The 16,331-nt window shown below is 39.5% G+C and overlaps 1 protein-coding gene across 1 annotated transcript; it reads right to left on the bottom strand.

Moving 5' to 3' along the window:
- Positions 1–1,171: 1,171 nt before the first annotated feature.
- TMEM74 (transmembrane protein 74) lies at positions 1,172–10,134 on the bottom strand. Its single transcript, XM_059165773.1, has 2 exons — positions 10,005–10,134; positions 1,172–7,968 (listed from the first exon to the last, which is right to left on the bottom strand). The coding sequence occupies exon 2, from the start codon at positions 7,574–7,576 to the stop codon at positions 6,665–6,667; it is 912 nt and encodes a 303-aa protein (XP_059021756.1). The 5' UTR covers positions 7,577–7,968; positions 10,005–10,134; the 3' UTR covers positions 1,172–6,664.
- Positions 10,135–16,331: the final 6,197 nt, after the last annotated feature.

The following is a 16,331-nucleotide window of genomic DNA, read 5'->3' as shown; positions in this document are numbered from 1 at the left end:
AATCAAATCATATAGGTAATTCTAATTGTGATCATTTCCTTCTTTAAAAAGCACTACTAAATTGTGGTTCTGGGAATTTTTAGAATAATTATTTTTGCCCTCTGCACAAAAATGTTAAAAATAAATGGATCAAGTGGTGATCAGAGAATGTAGGAATTTTTATATTCATTGATACATGATGTGCTTTAACAACACAAAGACCTTACAAATTGTGATGTTATCTGCCAAACAGCCCTAACTTTCTCCATTTCCGGTCACATGATGGAACTGCATTTCCTGGCTTGAAAGGGACTATGGAACTAGTCCCCGCTAGCAAGTTGCCAAGAGGTGCAATGCCTGTTCCAGACCTTTCAGACTCCCTTCTTCCTTCCCAGTTGACAACAAGCAACAACTGAAGGTAGCTACATCAATCAGAGTCTCTAAGAGCCTCCCTGCTGAACTGTTAGAGTCATGTAGCAAGATTCAATGTAATTGTAGCAGCAATATGTATCTCATTCTAAATGATTGGAGGTGGTTAACAAAAAAAAAAGGGGGGGGAGTCTTCTAGCGAAAACAGCATATGTGAGTGTGTGTGTGTGTGTGTGTGTGTGTATAGCCTGTGTGTGTGTGTGTGTGTATAATTTATATATATATATATATATATATATATATATATATATATAAAATATATGGGGTCTCACTTCAAATTGTCCCTTTACAGTTCTCAACCTTGACAGAACTTATACATAATAAGGATAAAATTTTACTTAATAATATAAATAATTGTGTAAACTTCAAATGAAAATGGAGATCAAAAGTAGATTAATAGAAGCTTTAGAGCAGGAACATAAGTTAATTTGATATTTTTTCTCATCTCAAAGGTTTCTAAATATTTAGATGAGTATTTTTTAAAATACTAGTAAATACTAATTCGAGTATTTTTTTCCACATCACACAATTCATACTCTAAGTTCAATACTGAGTAAATCCAAATAGCTTTGACTTTTTCATATAAAGTAAAATAATAAGGTATGGTGTACATTGTTCAATGTTATGGTGATAAGAAGAATGTTGTATTTGAAACAGGGTAAATAATACTTTCAATTTTTTTGAACAAATAATTTCAAGTATAATTTTAAAAGACCAAATCAGCATCACAGATTCAGACTTAAATAAACAAAAACAAATGCAATGAAACACCTTAATAAATAGTTTTATTTTAAAATGATATGATACATTTGCTATTAACATATAAGGCATCACATGCCCTAAGAAAAAGCCCATAACCTTAATAACTGCCCTTTTTTTATATTAAAACACATAATCAACATCAAATTATTTTTCTTATTTGGCAAGAAAAATAAAATAAAATAAAAAGCACAATAAGACCACAAAATAGAAACTCTCAATATACTATATAGCAATAATCAATCTTTGCTTTCTTGTATAACATTTGTTCAGAGCCTGGCTAGGAAACATGAAGACGGCAGTGAGAAAATAAGGCTCTTTCTTCCCAAAACACAGGAGATTTACTAAAAGTTGGAGCAAAAGAAAATACTATATACTCTCCATATTTCCTTGAAATAAAATAATAGTTCATGGTAAACTAATTCTAAATAGGCCACAATCTTATAAGCCTGAAATCGCACAGTTAAAAAAATAAATCAAACATCTGTGAGATGTTGAATAGCCAAAAGAGACCTATGTAATTATGGCATCTCATTCTGAGGTTGATTCTAAATTCTTCATTCATGACCTGTGAAAGACTTCTCCTGTCCTTAAAGTCAACATTAAGGCATGCCAAATTTCCTATAAGAAAAATTATTCTAACAATAGCTTTGGATATTACAATTCTATAATTATAAAATATTCTCCTAATACATACACAGACTTGAGTGGACATAAACTTACACACTAACAAACGTAAACCACAGGTATGCTCTTAAGTGTAAGCCACAGATTTTGAAATTGATTTTACATATTTAAAATAACATCTTATTTTTACAGTGTCAGTGCACAAATCAAGCAAATTATTTCCAAAGGCCCATAAAAATTGGAGGGAGAGAATATTCTAGAATACTATGAACCATAAAATGATATAGCTGAAAATCAGCTGAAAGATAATGACATGTTAATTCTCTTTCTTATGAACCCTTTATACTGGGAAAAGCCAGTGAGAGTTCATTATTATAATTCTTTTCATTGTAGTCATTCTTTATGCCCAATTCTGGGAAAGGTCAAACCCCATTACAGAGAACTATAAGGATCTGTCTTATGTCACAGTGGAACCTAGCTGGTGGTATTAAATCTTGCTGAATAGGTGAACCACTGGTGAAGGTTGTGAATCTCTTTTGTCAGACCACATTTTTGTGGTAGCAATAATTGCTGCAATGGAATCTGACCTTCAGATGGAAAAACCTGCTCCTACTAAGTATATAGAAGATTTTCTTCTTTAACTCTAGATGATTAATCCAGATAAGGTTTTGCATATGCCTGTCATTGCGCATATCAAAGATGAAGGCTGAAATGTTCAAATGCTCTTGCCTGAATTTCTGCCTGTCACAAAGAAGTAACAAAAAGTAGAGCCACTTGGATTTAGGGTTTGAACCCAAACCAAACCCTAATTCCTGATATCCAACTGGCATAGTGCTCACTCAATCACTCTCCTTACACTGGGGGGCAAAGGGAAGGCACAATTAGCAGGGCAGTCTCTTTGTCTAAATTTGCACCTCAAAGGACATGGGCCAGCCTTGGTCCAGCTGAGTTCCCAAAACAAGTAAGTATGAGAGGGATGGACTCAGATATATTAAGCAGATAGCAAAGCATGTAATACTGATATTAGGCAAGTCTCTAGCAGTACAGAACCAAGGGGGCATAGTAATCATACGGATAAAAGCACCATAGCCACCAAGGATTTCATGGTTCCAAGTAGTCCTGTGCTCCTCTAAACTATGAATCAGTTATGAAGTGAGGAGCCTAGAGAAAAGACTTTCTCCCTGTGAGGGGGCCAGAATATAGGTCTGCTTCAGGAGCTCTAAATGTCTAGAAAGGACACTCATCATTGCAAAGAAACATTCAGCTCTACCACAAACAGTTTAAGATGCGCTAAGAAGAGACAGTTTATTAAAGTCATTAGGAGGATTAAACAGTCCATAGCAGTCCATAGCAGTACATAGATCCCAGTAGTCATGGAGAAAGCTTTCTTTTTTGTACTCACCCCTTTGGACCACACTGCTGAATAATGATCTGCTTTCTCTTAAGATTAGGAAAGTAACTCACTTTAGTTTTTCGAAACCTGGTAAAAAGATCTAAACACGGACCTCTGAAAGAAGTTGCTGTTCCAGGTCTAGCAATGAAAACTTTCATAAACAACAACCAGCACCATGTTCAAGAGATAGATGTAGGTCAAGATCTCCATGACGGATCCAAGCCCAGCAACACCACAGCTATCTCGGTTCAATGTCTATAACATTTATCACTTGATCTTGCCAAAGTACTTCTAAATAAAGACATTTAGAGCCAAAAACCTCTTTATCGGGTTGGAAACAATAGAGTCTAAAGTTCAGGGTGACTTTAAATTCAAGTAATCCTCATCTTGAATTCAGGCACTGATAGATAGGATGGACTAGAACTACACACCTGAATACTGGAGGAAAGCTGTTTAAGGCAGTTAGCTGCACTGTGTCAACACAGCACTCAAGGAGACACCCAGATGATTTTCTGAACTGGTTCTTCTTAGAGTAATGGTCTGCCATCACTTAAGTAGAACCTTCAAAGAGCTGTGTCCCATATATAAACAGATGCGTCCTATAGACAAACAGATTTAAATAAATAAGCATTAATTATGATAGTTCAATTTTAAAATTTTAAGGAAGGAAAGAAAGAAATATATTCTGACTTGTTAGGTCTTTCCTCATGCATATCTTTTTCTAATTGAGATACATATATAGATATAATGGCATATTTATATATGTATCCCTATCTGGGATCCCTATTTATATATATGGATAGAAATACATATATAGATATAGTGGGATAGATCTTGATAGATAGATATAGATATTCCATTATACCTATATATGTATCTCTGTCTGTATCTATATCTATATATCTATGTATATATATATATATATATGCATAGAGAGAGAGAGATCCTTTAGATCATATCAGAACTATTTGTAATTTGGTCGTGCTGTAAGATTCATTATATGTTTCCCAATGAAAAGCTTTGGCTTTTTCTTTGTTATCCAGTTTTACAGAATTGAAAAACTTCCTAACACTTGATTCTCTAATTTGTCTTCCTTCATGACTGAAAATCGAGCGGCATATTAATTCAGATCAGTCTGCAATTCAGCTAACTAATCATGTTTTACCAATAAATAAAACAAAACTCAGCTGATCGCACTTAGCTTCTAAGAACAAGCATGAATTTTTTTAAACGTATTTTTCTAAAGAGACAGACTCAGACCTACTCGCCCAGCCAAGGATATCATTCATTTATTGCCTCAATTTCATGTAAAGTGGGTCTCTATGCAGGTCAGAATCTGACAATTCACAAACCTTCAAAAAATGAAATTTATACTGCTGTAAGTCAGTTTCAACACAAACCATGACATGAAACAAAAAAACTTTGTTTAAAAAGCACAAAGAACCAGCAATAGATAACAAATACCATCTTTATAGTCTCCCAATTATTTCCAAATTGAGCTATATCTAGCTTCCTCTTATGTCCATAAAATTTCTCGTTTTTACCTAATGCCTGCCCGCTCTATTTTTACTATCCTCTGGTCCTACCTTTTTGCATCTCATCTGAACCCTTAGTAAAACACAGTCTTCCAAACTCATCAGGTGAATCTCTGACGGCCACAGGAACTCATTCACATAAATATCCTGACTCACACACCCTGCCAGCCAAAGTCATCGATGTTTTCCACAATCCTCAAAAACAATAACTTTCGGCATTAGAATTAGGCTTCAGAATCTATAAAGAAATTGTATTCTCACTTTCCTATTCTCTGCTCTTCCACCCCAAATTCCAAGTTCCAGTCTTCTTTAAGAATGACCACCCCCCCCCCCCCCATGGAAGTTAAAACAACTCTTACAATGGGAGGTTGGAAACACCTCAAGGATTAATTGCAAAATGCAAGCTATTTCTAAGGATGCATTTTTGACCCCTTTCTGAACCATAACTGTACAGAGACAGGGTGTTAGTGTGGACTCTGGGTGTGGGTTCTACAAAGCTGTGACCACTTTGATCATCATGCCTCTCACCGAGCAAGTTTGAATGTCACGAGGCAAGATTTCACAGTTAATGTGGGTATGGATGAGGAACTCGGAATACTTATGGGGATACCTGGGTGGCTCAGTTGGTTAAGCATCTGCCTTTGGCTCAGGTCATGATCTCATGGACCTTGAGATCCTGGGATGGAGCTCCCCCATTCCTCTCTCAAATAAAATCTTTTAAAAAAGTTTTTTTTAATTTTAAAAATTAAAGAAAAAATGATGCTTAGACCACTGTTGGAGGAGGTAAGTTTTGGGGAGGACACAGTTCCCACTGAATCACTGTGTTTACTCTTTCTCTCTGTCACTCATTTTTTAATTTTTTGGCTATGGGCTTAAGGACGGCTGCCATCCTGGGGCAATGGCTTGTTGCTTAGCCTAGAGAAGTGAAACCAACTTCTAGGCACAGTCTCTAAGAGTCTAGCTGCAATTGTATCGCATTGTATTTTTCCAAACGACAATAAAACGTCACCTGGGTGTGTGTCTAAGCCAATCATGACTTAGACCTGCCTAGAGGTTTATATGTCTGGAAACACATTAAAAATGTCTTATGCTTTGCCTCTCTGGTGTAAGAACCAGGAAAGACTTCTAGAGCCTGGGTAACTGTCTAATGGCTAAACCACAAACAGAAAATGAAATTTATATAAGCAACTAATTTTACTTCATCTAGAAAATGGGCATGCAACACTGGCTACTATCTGGCACTACCATTCTGGGTTAAATTCAGATTGGTCTTATAATGATTTACATTATTTTTCTTTTACTGGAAACTTTATTCTAATGACTTAGTTACCACTTCTGAGCACAGAAATAATTTTAAGTATAACAGATGTGTTTTTGCATTTTTTAAAATAATCAACATCCCCAAGCTTCAAAATATTCAAATTCAAAACATTATATTTTAGTATTCAGCCAAATTAGAGGAAGAAAGAATTTAGCAAGAGAATGGATAAGCACCTTTGAGAATTAAATATAAGCCTTATTATGTGATTAGTGCTTAAGTTCATTTTCACAAAGTATGTATGTACTTGATCCTACTGTATGTAGGACCTACTAATGTCCAAAGAATAATACCCTATAGCATGTAAGAGAAATCATTTGTACACTGGTTGTTAGAAATATTTTGCTATAGAAGTAGAAGCTGATGGCCATTATAGATGAATTAATCTCAGTTCTTTAGAACAGGTGTAGCTGGTTGTAGTTTTTTATGCATCTTACATAGCTTTTCTTCCAAATAAAAAATACATCCAGAACAAAACCACTCACTGGCTGTTGGTTTGGGAAATAAGCCTTTCTTGCCAAGCAAAGAAACTGCACTGTTAATTTTAAGGAATGTGGTTGGTTGGTTGGTCTTCATATAAAATGCTAACGCAGACTCTCAGTAGGCTCACAACCAGAATTAACTCTATACATCAAGGGCATCTTCCTCTACCAAGGACAGTTCCAAGGTGTTTTCATTAGTGCAGGTTTTCATCCTGAAGTTGAAAGAACCATAGAGTTTTGCAGACTCTTTGGAAGAGGCAAACCTGTTGCGACGATATAGCTCCCCTTTCCACATGGACATCATCAGCAAACAGGACAAAACGACCCCCCCAAGGGTGAGCAGGCAGAGTCCTGCAATCACACAGCGATCCAGGTGCGCCCCCAGCCTTGCGCTCTCCCTCTCCAAACGTTCCATCTCCCGGGCTGCCACGGTGTTGGGATCCACCGTCACTTCCCGCGGGACAATGTAAGATATGATCACCAGCAAGATGCCAGTGACCAAGAACAAGATGGCACTGATGAAACCATAGTCTACGGACTTCCCTGAAGATGTGGCTTCCGAACTTATATCATCTTCATCCTCAGATATCAAGGATATGGCAGCCTCATGAGACCACTCATTCGGATTTCCCCAGCCAAGGTCTCCCAGGTGATGGCTCCCTTTTGCCGAAGGGGAGCACGGGTTCCTTTGCTCTAGGTTGACATTCTCATCCACACAGGTGAAAGAAGTTTCGAATTCCTGGCTGCAGCAGTTGCAGACTTTCCGTCCTGCTGTTACTTGGTTGTTCCCTGAGTTGAGAGACCCTGGTGGCAAGGAGTCCGTCTGAATAACACTGTCTTGCAGAGAGGAGGAGGGGCATGCCGGAGCAGGGCTAAGTTTAGACCCTTCCATCTCAGCTGCTCTTGGTGTTGACATACAGTGTCTCTGGCAGCAGAGAGCAGCTCTGGCGGCGGCTGCATCTGCCTGGTCACCAGGAAGCTGTCCTGAATGCCAGTCCACAGCATCGCACAGGACTGCCTGGCCGCTCCTCTTGTCAAGGCTGTGGAGCTCCATCGGAGCTAGTCAGACATCCCCCGGCAGCTTCCCAGAATTCTGCCACAAACCACACAGGTAAGAACCCAGTAGGACCTAACGCTGCACGACCAGGGGTCTCACTCCTGAGGCCCCCATCTCATTTTCAGCCACTGTCGTGGACACTTCGAACCCCAGCTCGTCCTAAAAGGGATAAAAGAAAGGAGAGGATACCTCGTGGCTGGAAAGTGGGAAAAGGGCAAATCCTCCGACTTGGCAGAGGGACTGACACTGAGAAACTTAGGTCAGGGCAGAAAAGGAGCACAGCGGAAGTAGCAGTGTCTCTGAGGGAAGCTTTGCCGTCACCAAGCCAAATTTATCCAAGGACTCACACATTTCTGTGACAGGATCCCTCAAGTAAGAAGGCAAGTTTCCTGTAGAGAGACACAAATGAGAGAGGCGGGGACCTTTTTTAGCAGAGCTGCGATTTTCTGGAAAACCTGGGGAAGCACACACCTCTCAACAATTCAGTTAAATTGTGTTTACACTCTCTTTAGTTCAGAACAGATTCTAATAGAGATTAGCTTTAGAGCATTACCATGGATGAACAAATATGTCACCATCAGCTGGGCTGTCTTGGCCCAGGAGCTCAGCATTTTGACTGAGTAGCTTGGAAGTGGGTGAAAGATGGCTGGCCACCTCTCCTAAATTTCCACCTCGCACATCCAAGGCCCTTAGTCCCACAGCCCTGTCTGTACAAGACCCCATGCTTGTTCATTGTGTTTTCATTCTCAGCCCTTGCAGCTACATGATGCCGGCTTGTTCTGGACCCAGAAGTGGGCAGACAACATGCCTTACTGTGTGATCCCTGCCAAATACCATGGACCAGTGTGCTCCACTCCCCGCCCTCCCCAAACACACCTGCTCTAGGTGCAGATCTGTGACTCTTGCTCATTGTGTCTGAATGGGTCTGAGTCCTTCTCCCTGTGTAGACTTGGCTAACAAACATGCATGGGAAATTGGCCATCCAGAAGTTTTTATTTAGAAGTAAACGGACAGTAAAAGACAAATTATAAACCCACAGAGTCACAGTTCTGTTGAGGTGAGCAGGTGAGAAGCTATTAACATAGTTCCAATATTTACCTTTGGAACTTTGCCTCGGGACATGACCTTACGCCATGGCAGCATGCTTTCTGTGATAGAACTTTGGGTTAAGCAGAAAACTGCCTGCCCATCTCTCTATGCCTCTGCCACCCTAATAAAGAATAACAACTCACTTTTCACTATCACTAAGTACAGCAGTTTCAAGCAAGGGCCCTTTTATATTTTGGTTCCAAATTTCTGGCAGTAGTTGATTTAACCCATGGTTGGAGGCTTATTATGTTCAAAATCCACAGCTCCAGCAGCTGGTAACCCACGCAGACACAAGAATAAGGCTTACCTAAGGTCTACCTGGCAACTCACTTAAAATATGGGAAAGGGAATCCACATGTTTTCTGCTCTTTATTAGATTTTGTATTGTTTTGCCTAAAAAAAAAAAAACCCGAAAACAAACAAACAAAAAACCCCACTTCTCCCCTTATATCAAAGCTTCTCTTATCAAAACAAAACAAAAACCAAGCAAAAAACCATACACCTGACCCAGAACTTTCCTTTAGCAAGTGGACACACACAGATCCCTACAGCCGGATCCCTCCACAAGGAAGTGGTGATAACGGATTTGATCAATTCCTGAAATGAAAAATCGTCTCTCTATTCCCTCAGACATAAGGTGCTCTGATTAACTTTTGGCACGACTAACTCATCACGTTGCCCTACTCTGGATAAAATCGACAGGATTCCTTATGGGACTTCCACTTTATAATAAAGAGGGAAAGAAATCTCTACTTAATCCCCTTCTCCTGCTTCTCTCGCTCTTTAAAGACAGACCCCGCTTGTTTCATCGGAGGTACACTCGCTGCACAGTCGATTCCCTTTGCAGCTCCATAATCCGGGGCTTCCATCCTCTGTAGAGAAAGGATAATCCCATGGGACCAAGCTAAAGGCTCTTTCCTTCCGTCTCCTGCCTCTCCTCTCTCTGCTTAAGAGCGCGGTTAATGCGATTGCACCTCAAAGCAAGGGGACAGCGCTCTACCTCCTCCGCCCATTAACTAAGAGCATTAATATCTGCATTGAAACTAACTAATACGGGCGAGGCTGGTCTCCGGGAGGCGACCTAGCGATCCGTCCAGCGCGCGCTGTGCGGGGAGGGCGTGCAGCTAGCGCCGGGCAGCAGCGTCCCCTGTGAGATCAAGTCATCCATTCCGGGTAAACCTCAAGGCACCCGGAGTCCGGCCGCGTTCGCCAAACGCCCCGAGGCGGGGCAAGCACCTGGGACAGGGACTGGGGACGTGCTCTGCCGCTCCGCCGGGCTCCTGGGGTCTCTCCCTCGCCCCAGCGCCTCCTCCCGGTCCGACTCTCCGTCACTTACCCCTGCCTGGACCACCACGTGCGGCTCGAGCACCGCACGCTTGTTCCTGCACCGCTCCTCGGGAAAGTCCCCCGATTACCAGCCAAGGCACTTGTAGCCTGAGCGCGCCGCTGGGTTCCACGGGGTGGGCAGCGCCTGCTGTGCCGGTTGGGAGGGGCCGGGTGGGGCGGGGCTCTCCTTCTTGCTGAGCATCCCGGGAGATGTAGTCCAGGGGCGGTCTCCCCGCTTCCCCCACCTCGTTCTTTCTCATTCCTCCTCCTCGCTTTTGCCCTTCCCGAAGATGGTCCCGCTGTATGTCCACACTCCTGATTGGCACTTTAGAAGAAATTGCTGGATCCTAAACTCAGGGTTGGATCCTCCAGACTCAGGTATGGCTACAGGATTTGGGGGGAAAGGAGTGTACACTTAGTTACAACACTGTGCCAGGCAATATGCATATTTTGTTTTATTTAATAGAACAGATCTTCGAAGTCGATTTTATTAATTCTCATCCCACAGACCAGAGAGAGGCTCAGAGGAATTAAGTCTTTCATCCAAGGTTACAAAGACAGTAAGTGGTTGCTATAAAGTTTATTCAGGAATATGTTCCCAAAGTCATTGCCTTGCCCACAAAATGAGGAGAAATATGACCATTGAGGGATTGTCCCGTTTGCCTATGCATCCCCTGTGCCTAGCCAACTGTCTAGTATCTGTTGAATTATGAATAGTAATGACCCAAAATAACAAGTTAACGTAAATAACACTTACTACTGCCAGATTCTCTTCTAACCACTTTAGATACATTAACTCATTTAATGTTCACACTTAATTTTTAAATCTTATAAAAACTCTCATTTTTATAGGTGAGGAAACTTGAGTAATTTGTTCAAAGTTGTACACCTAGTACTCAACAGAGGTGGGGCATGAATTCCAAAAGGTTCTAAGCATTATGCAAATTGAGTGAATGAGAGAAAGACCAGAAGGCAAGGAGAGAAAGGGTTGGGAATAATGGAAGTATGTAGATGAAGCTATTGAGCATGACTCCCAGGATCGAACAAAGTAACTTCTTCGGGTCACTGACCTTTCTAACCATAGTGGATTGCAGCAGCAAACAGCCAAAGGGAATGTATGGTTTGTGGATCATCTCCAAGTTTTCAGCATCGCCTTTGGGACTATTGTAGAGTTATTGATTGTTTTCATCTAAGGCAAGCAAAAGAAGGGCTATAATAATTTATAACTTTTTGCGACTTGTGAGTAGCTCACATAAATTCTGCAGCTGCTTGCTTTCAAGTGTTAAATAAATCTCCTATAATGATGATTTTGTTGGTTTTCCTTTATATTGATAGACTCCGTAGTATCATAGTTCCAGGAACTTCACAACCCAGCCCCTTTAAGATCTCTTTTTCCGCATGACTCCCTTTTAGCCAGTTAGGCCCATTTGTTGATAAGCATGCCATGTATATTGTGCTTTCTTCTCCTTTGCTTATTATTCTGTTCCCCAGTGAGAATATTCTTCCTTCCATCCCCTATCCCTTCCACCCTTTGAGGACTATCTCATCAATCCACACCTGCAGGGGTGCATTCTGTTTTTAGTACTTTAAGCTTAAAAGGGAACACAAAGACACCATAGGGTGTCTAGAAGAGAGCAACTGAAAAGTTGAAGAAACTTAAGTCCGTGCTGGACAGGAAGACGCTGAAGGAACCTGGGATATTTAGTCAGAAGAGACTTAGAGGAAACAAAAACTAACTTTAAATAATTTGAGGTTTATAAAAAATAAGAAGAATTCTGTATCATGGTTAAAAAGCGTAAAAAGCAGAACCAATGACAATAAGTAGCATTTATTTGTCCTAATGCATTCTCATCTGTAGTTCTTACGTCAGCTCTCTAAGGGAGCAAGTATTATTGTACCCATTTTGCAATGTAGAAATTGAAGAACAAAAAGGTGAAGTCTCTATCCCAAGATACAAGAACTAATAACTGACAGAGCCAAGATTCTAACTTGGCTGTCTGGTTTTCAGAACCTGGATCTTTTCACCAACATGATGTACCTAGCATACATAGAAGGTGATAATATTTATTGCACTGGGATAAACATAAGAGGTTTCTTGGGACGCCTAGGTGGCTCAGTTGGTTGGACGACTGCCTTCGGCTCAGGTCATGATCCCGGAGTCCCGGGATTGAGTCCCGCATCGGGCTCCCAGCTGCATGGGGAGTCTGCTTCTCCCTCTGACCTTCTCCTCGCTCATGCTCTCTCTGTTTCTCTCTCTCAAATAAATAAATAAATTCTTAAAAAAAATAAAAATAAAAAAAAATAAACATAAGAGGTTTCTCACGGCCATAGTTCTGGTGCTATGGTTCCTTCAGGTCCTGCAGGATAGCTAGAAGGGCCGAGGGAATAAATAGCCAGCATTCTTTAATACATGGAGCACATGAGGATGGTGAACACAGGGACTGGGAAGCCTTGGATGGCATGATCACATTTAATAAGGAGGTGGATTTAGGCCTGATTATAAGGAATAACATTCTCTAAGAACTTGAAATAGGACATCTCATGAAAGTGAATTCAGTATTACTGGAGAGGATTAAAAAAAAAAAGCCATTTATTAGTGATGTCCTGGAAAGGGTTCATCCAGTTGGATTCAACCTCTACGGTTTCCCTGCTGAAGTGATTCTGAGTTACATCTCTTCCACGAATCCTTTTTCCTCCAAGCCAGACCCCCCAAAGATTCTGCATCCTATGAACTTTACTAAGACTTGTAAGCCCTGGTATTTTTTGTATTCATCAATCACTGCTTTGTGACATAACTACTGCATATTGTTCAGCTCCTCATTTCAGTGTCTAAACCTCGAGCAGCAATTGTAAGCTCCTTAAGGTCATTATTCATGTATTAAATGTCTTATTACCTTCTGCAGAAAGTGCAATATTTCTATCGGGTAGAGTGAGGTAGAGTGAGGGAAAATGAACTGATACTAGAGAATATTTTGTCCACATGATTGTCTCTCATGTCCTATTTCTATAGATAGATAGATATAGATATAGATATAGATATTACACTTGACTATCTACATATTAATGACCATTAAAAATATCAATTCTGTGCACATACTACAAAATCTCATTCAAAATTCTGCAGAAAAAAAAATAAATGTAGACTGACTGAGCTCCTGGAAAGAAAAGCTCTGTAAAAATTACCAGTTGCTGGAGTAACTTTAACTCTCTCTCCCTTATGTCCATGTCTAAAACTTTGCTCAAAATCTGACCCAAAAACCTTTTTCTTTTTTTTAAAGATTTTATTTATTTGACAGACAGAGACCACAAGTAGGCAGAGAGGCTGGCAGAGAGAGAAGAGGAAGTGGGCTCCCTGCTGAGCAGAGAGCCCAATGCAGGCCTTTATCAGATCCCATGACCCTGAGACCATGACCTGAGCCAAAGGCAGAGTCTTTAACCCACTAAGCCACCCAGGTGCCCCAAGAATCTTTTTCAAGAGCTTTCCCGTTCAACATCCCCAATTTCTTACTATCCTTCTAACTGGCATTCTAGTAGCATAATACATTTTGTTTTATACAGCCATTTTACATGTATAGAATTATTTCATTTATATTTTATATTCCTTTCTATGTTGTATCTATTCCCAAATAAAACTTAAGCTCCATGAAAACCAATATATTCTATCTATAATTTTGAAGCTACACATGAGCATGAAACAGCAAAATACATAAGGACAGTGGTTCCTCAATATGTGCTTACAAAACAATTGACACTGTGAGATTAAATCTAAGTAATGATTCTGGTCTTGCATAATTTTTAAAATGTCACTTTTTGTTTGTTTGCTTGCTTGCATATACTCTGTGAGGTATAGGAGGAGGAATCATGATTACACTAAGCTGATCAGTGAAAAAATAGATTCTGAGAAGTAATTTTACCAAGTGAATCAAGTGAAGAGACTTGGAAAAATCAGTCTCTTATAATAATGACTAAGGATGCTTTCCAGTTTTCTCTCTTTAGCAATAATAATAAGAACTGATTGTAAACAAAGATCCTTAGTGGGTTCAGAGTTGGTAGGAGAGGCTAGGCTACAAGGAGGTAAGGAAGACATTTTTTGAATTGGCTATGTAGAGTCTCCATCATTTAGAGACAATAATATGAGGAATATGATTCACTTTGTGCCCCAAGCTGGGACTTCTGAATGATGGAAAAGAAGAGCAAAAATGACCAAAATTCAGAGTAATGATCTCATTTACTAACAAAATTCTAGGAACAAAAAAGTGATATTAAATTTGGAAGTTTCCTTTAAATAAGAATGCTTACAGTGGCCAGGCAGACATGTTATTTAAATTAATAAAGCACCAGCTACAGACAGCTGGGGTCAGGGAAGACTGCAGCTAAATTGAGAACAAGTGCTTTTTCCTGAAGAGAACAGTGTCCCCTAACTGCTTTACCTGATTTTTGTCTTGAGTGAATTCAAATTCAATTGAATTATGAATAAAAGTTAGATATTCCAATTGGTATTCAAAAATTCAAAATATTTTAAATTTTAAATTTAAATTTAAAACAAATTTTTAACCTGCGTGGATCAAAGAAAACATAACTACAGGAAACATTCATTTCCAGTAATAGGAAACTAGGTGGTTTAGATCCACCCACTGCTGAGGATAATTAGAAAATCTAGACAAAATGTATAAAAATCATGTGCTGGAAGACATGTAAATTTAACAAGATAGATAACAATTCCTGGGCCAGAATCTAGAGAAGGGGAGAGGCTCAGAGAAGCAAGTCAGGAGCTGGGAGCTTCCTTTTACTTAGAGATGTTAGATAATTAGAGAGGGGAAGAGTTGAGAAAATAAGGAGCCAAGCAGAGTGGGGGTTGGGGTCTTAAGTGTGTCAAAGAAAGGAATTGTAGTGAATCTGCTCCATTCATTAACTTCTGGGCTGGAATCCTGGAAGGTGGCATGCTAGCTAGCAGTATGAGTCAGAAGTTAAACAGGCCCTCACAGGGAGCACACATCAGTTTCTTAAGATGTCAGTCCCTAAGACCAACCAAAGTGATTTCAAAGTGTTAGAACTCCAGTTACTTGGCAGAAGCATCATTCTCTGAAACAAAAACAAAAACAAAACAAAACAAATGAACAATAAAACTACAGCATCAACTCAGACCAATTCTACAAACAATTATGCAAATATGACTCACAATAAAAAACAACCATAAAAAAGCCAATTTCCAAAGGTCATATACTACATAACTTTATATGTGTGTGTGTGTGTATACATATATATATATATAATTTTTCCAAATGACAAAATTATAGACATGGAAAACAGATTAGCAGTTTAGATGGGTTAAGTCTGGTGGAGAGGCAGGGGGGTGAGCACATGGGTGTGACTATAAGTGGTAGCATGAAAGAGATCTTCATGGTGATGGAATAGTTCTGTATCTTGATCACGGTTCTGGTTACATGAACCTAGGCATGTGGTAAACTGACAATTTTTTGCTTTGATGTTCCATATAGTTCCACTTGAAGGAAGCTGAAGGGTACATAAGAACTTTCTGTAATATCTTTTTAATTTCCCGTAAATCTATAATTTTAAGATTAAAAAGCAAAACAAACAAAAAACCATCAGAAAAACACATCAGAAAATTAGATCACATGCATGAAAACAAACAGAAACTTAAACAATAGAAAGACCAGTGGAAGACCTCAGATATTGGAGAATTTTAAATAGCTATACTTACGGCGCTCAATGAAATAAGACAAAATTTAGAATTTTGCCAGGGATTTGGAAACAAAAGGCAAAAAATAACAATCAAAATTAAGAACCCAAAAGATGAAATAGGAGATTAGACATAGTGAAGAGAAATTAATGAATTGGAGACAGATCAAAATAAAACATCTCCAACAAAGCACAAAGATATAAAAGGATGAAAAACACAAAAGTGAAGGTGAAAGACATAGGAGCTAAACAGTTAAGTTTCAAGCAGAGATTCTTATGTCCAAAGAGTAAAGTTTCTCTCTCTCCTTGTTGAAGAAGAGGGGAAGGCCGCTTTCTCTTGCTCCTGTAGATTGACAGACAAAATCAATTTTTCTGATTCTTCCCTGTGATACAGACTTTGCAATTTGCATACATAAGGCATTTGACTTTGCTGTCATTACATAGTCCCAGGAGTAAAAATTGCGAAGTCAGGAGCCACATGGTCATTACTTTCTTTTTAAGGGAAAAATGATCATCTGTCTCTGATCCAAATACCATGTGCACATTCAGGATAAAATTAATAAATGTTATTTCTTAAAAAAAAAAAAAAACAATAGTAAGGGGGGGCACCTGGGTGGCTCAGTGAGTTCAGCCTCTG

This window comes from Mustela lutreola, chromosome 3, assembly GCF_030435805.1.
Source record: "Mustela lutreola isolate mMusLut2 chromosome 3, mMusLut2.pri, whole genome shotgun sequence".
NCBI lineage: Eukaryota > Metazoa > Chordata > Mammalia > Carnivora > Mustelidae > Mustela > Mustela lutreola.
This window is presented reverse-complemented; position numbering and strand designations above follow the sequence as displayed.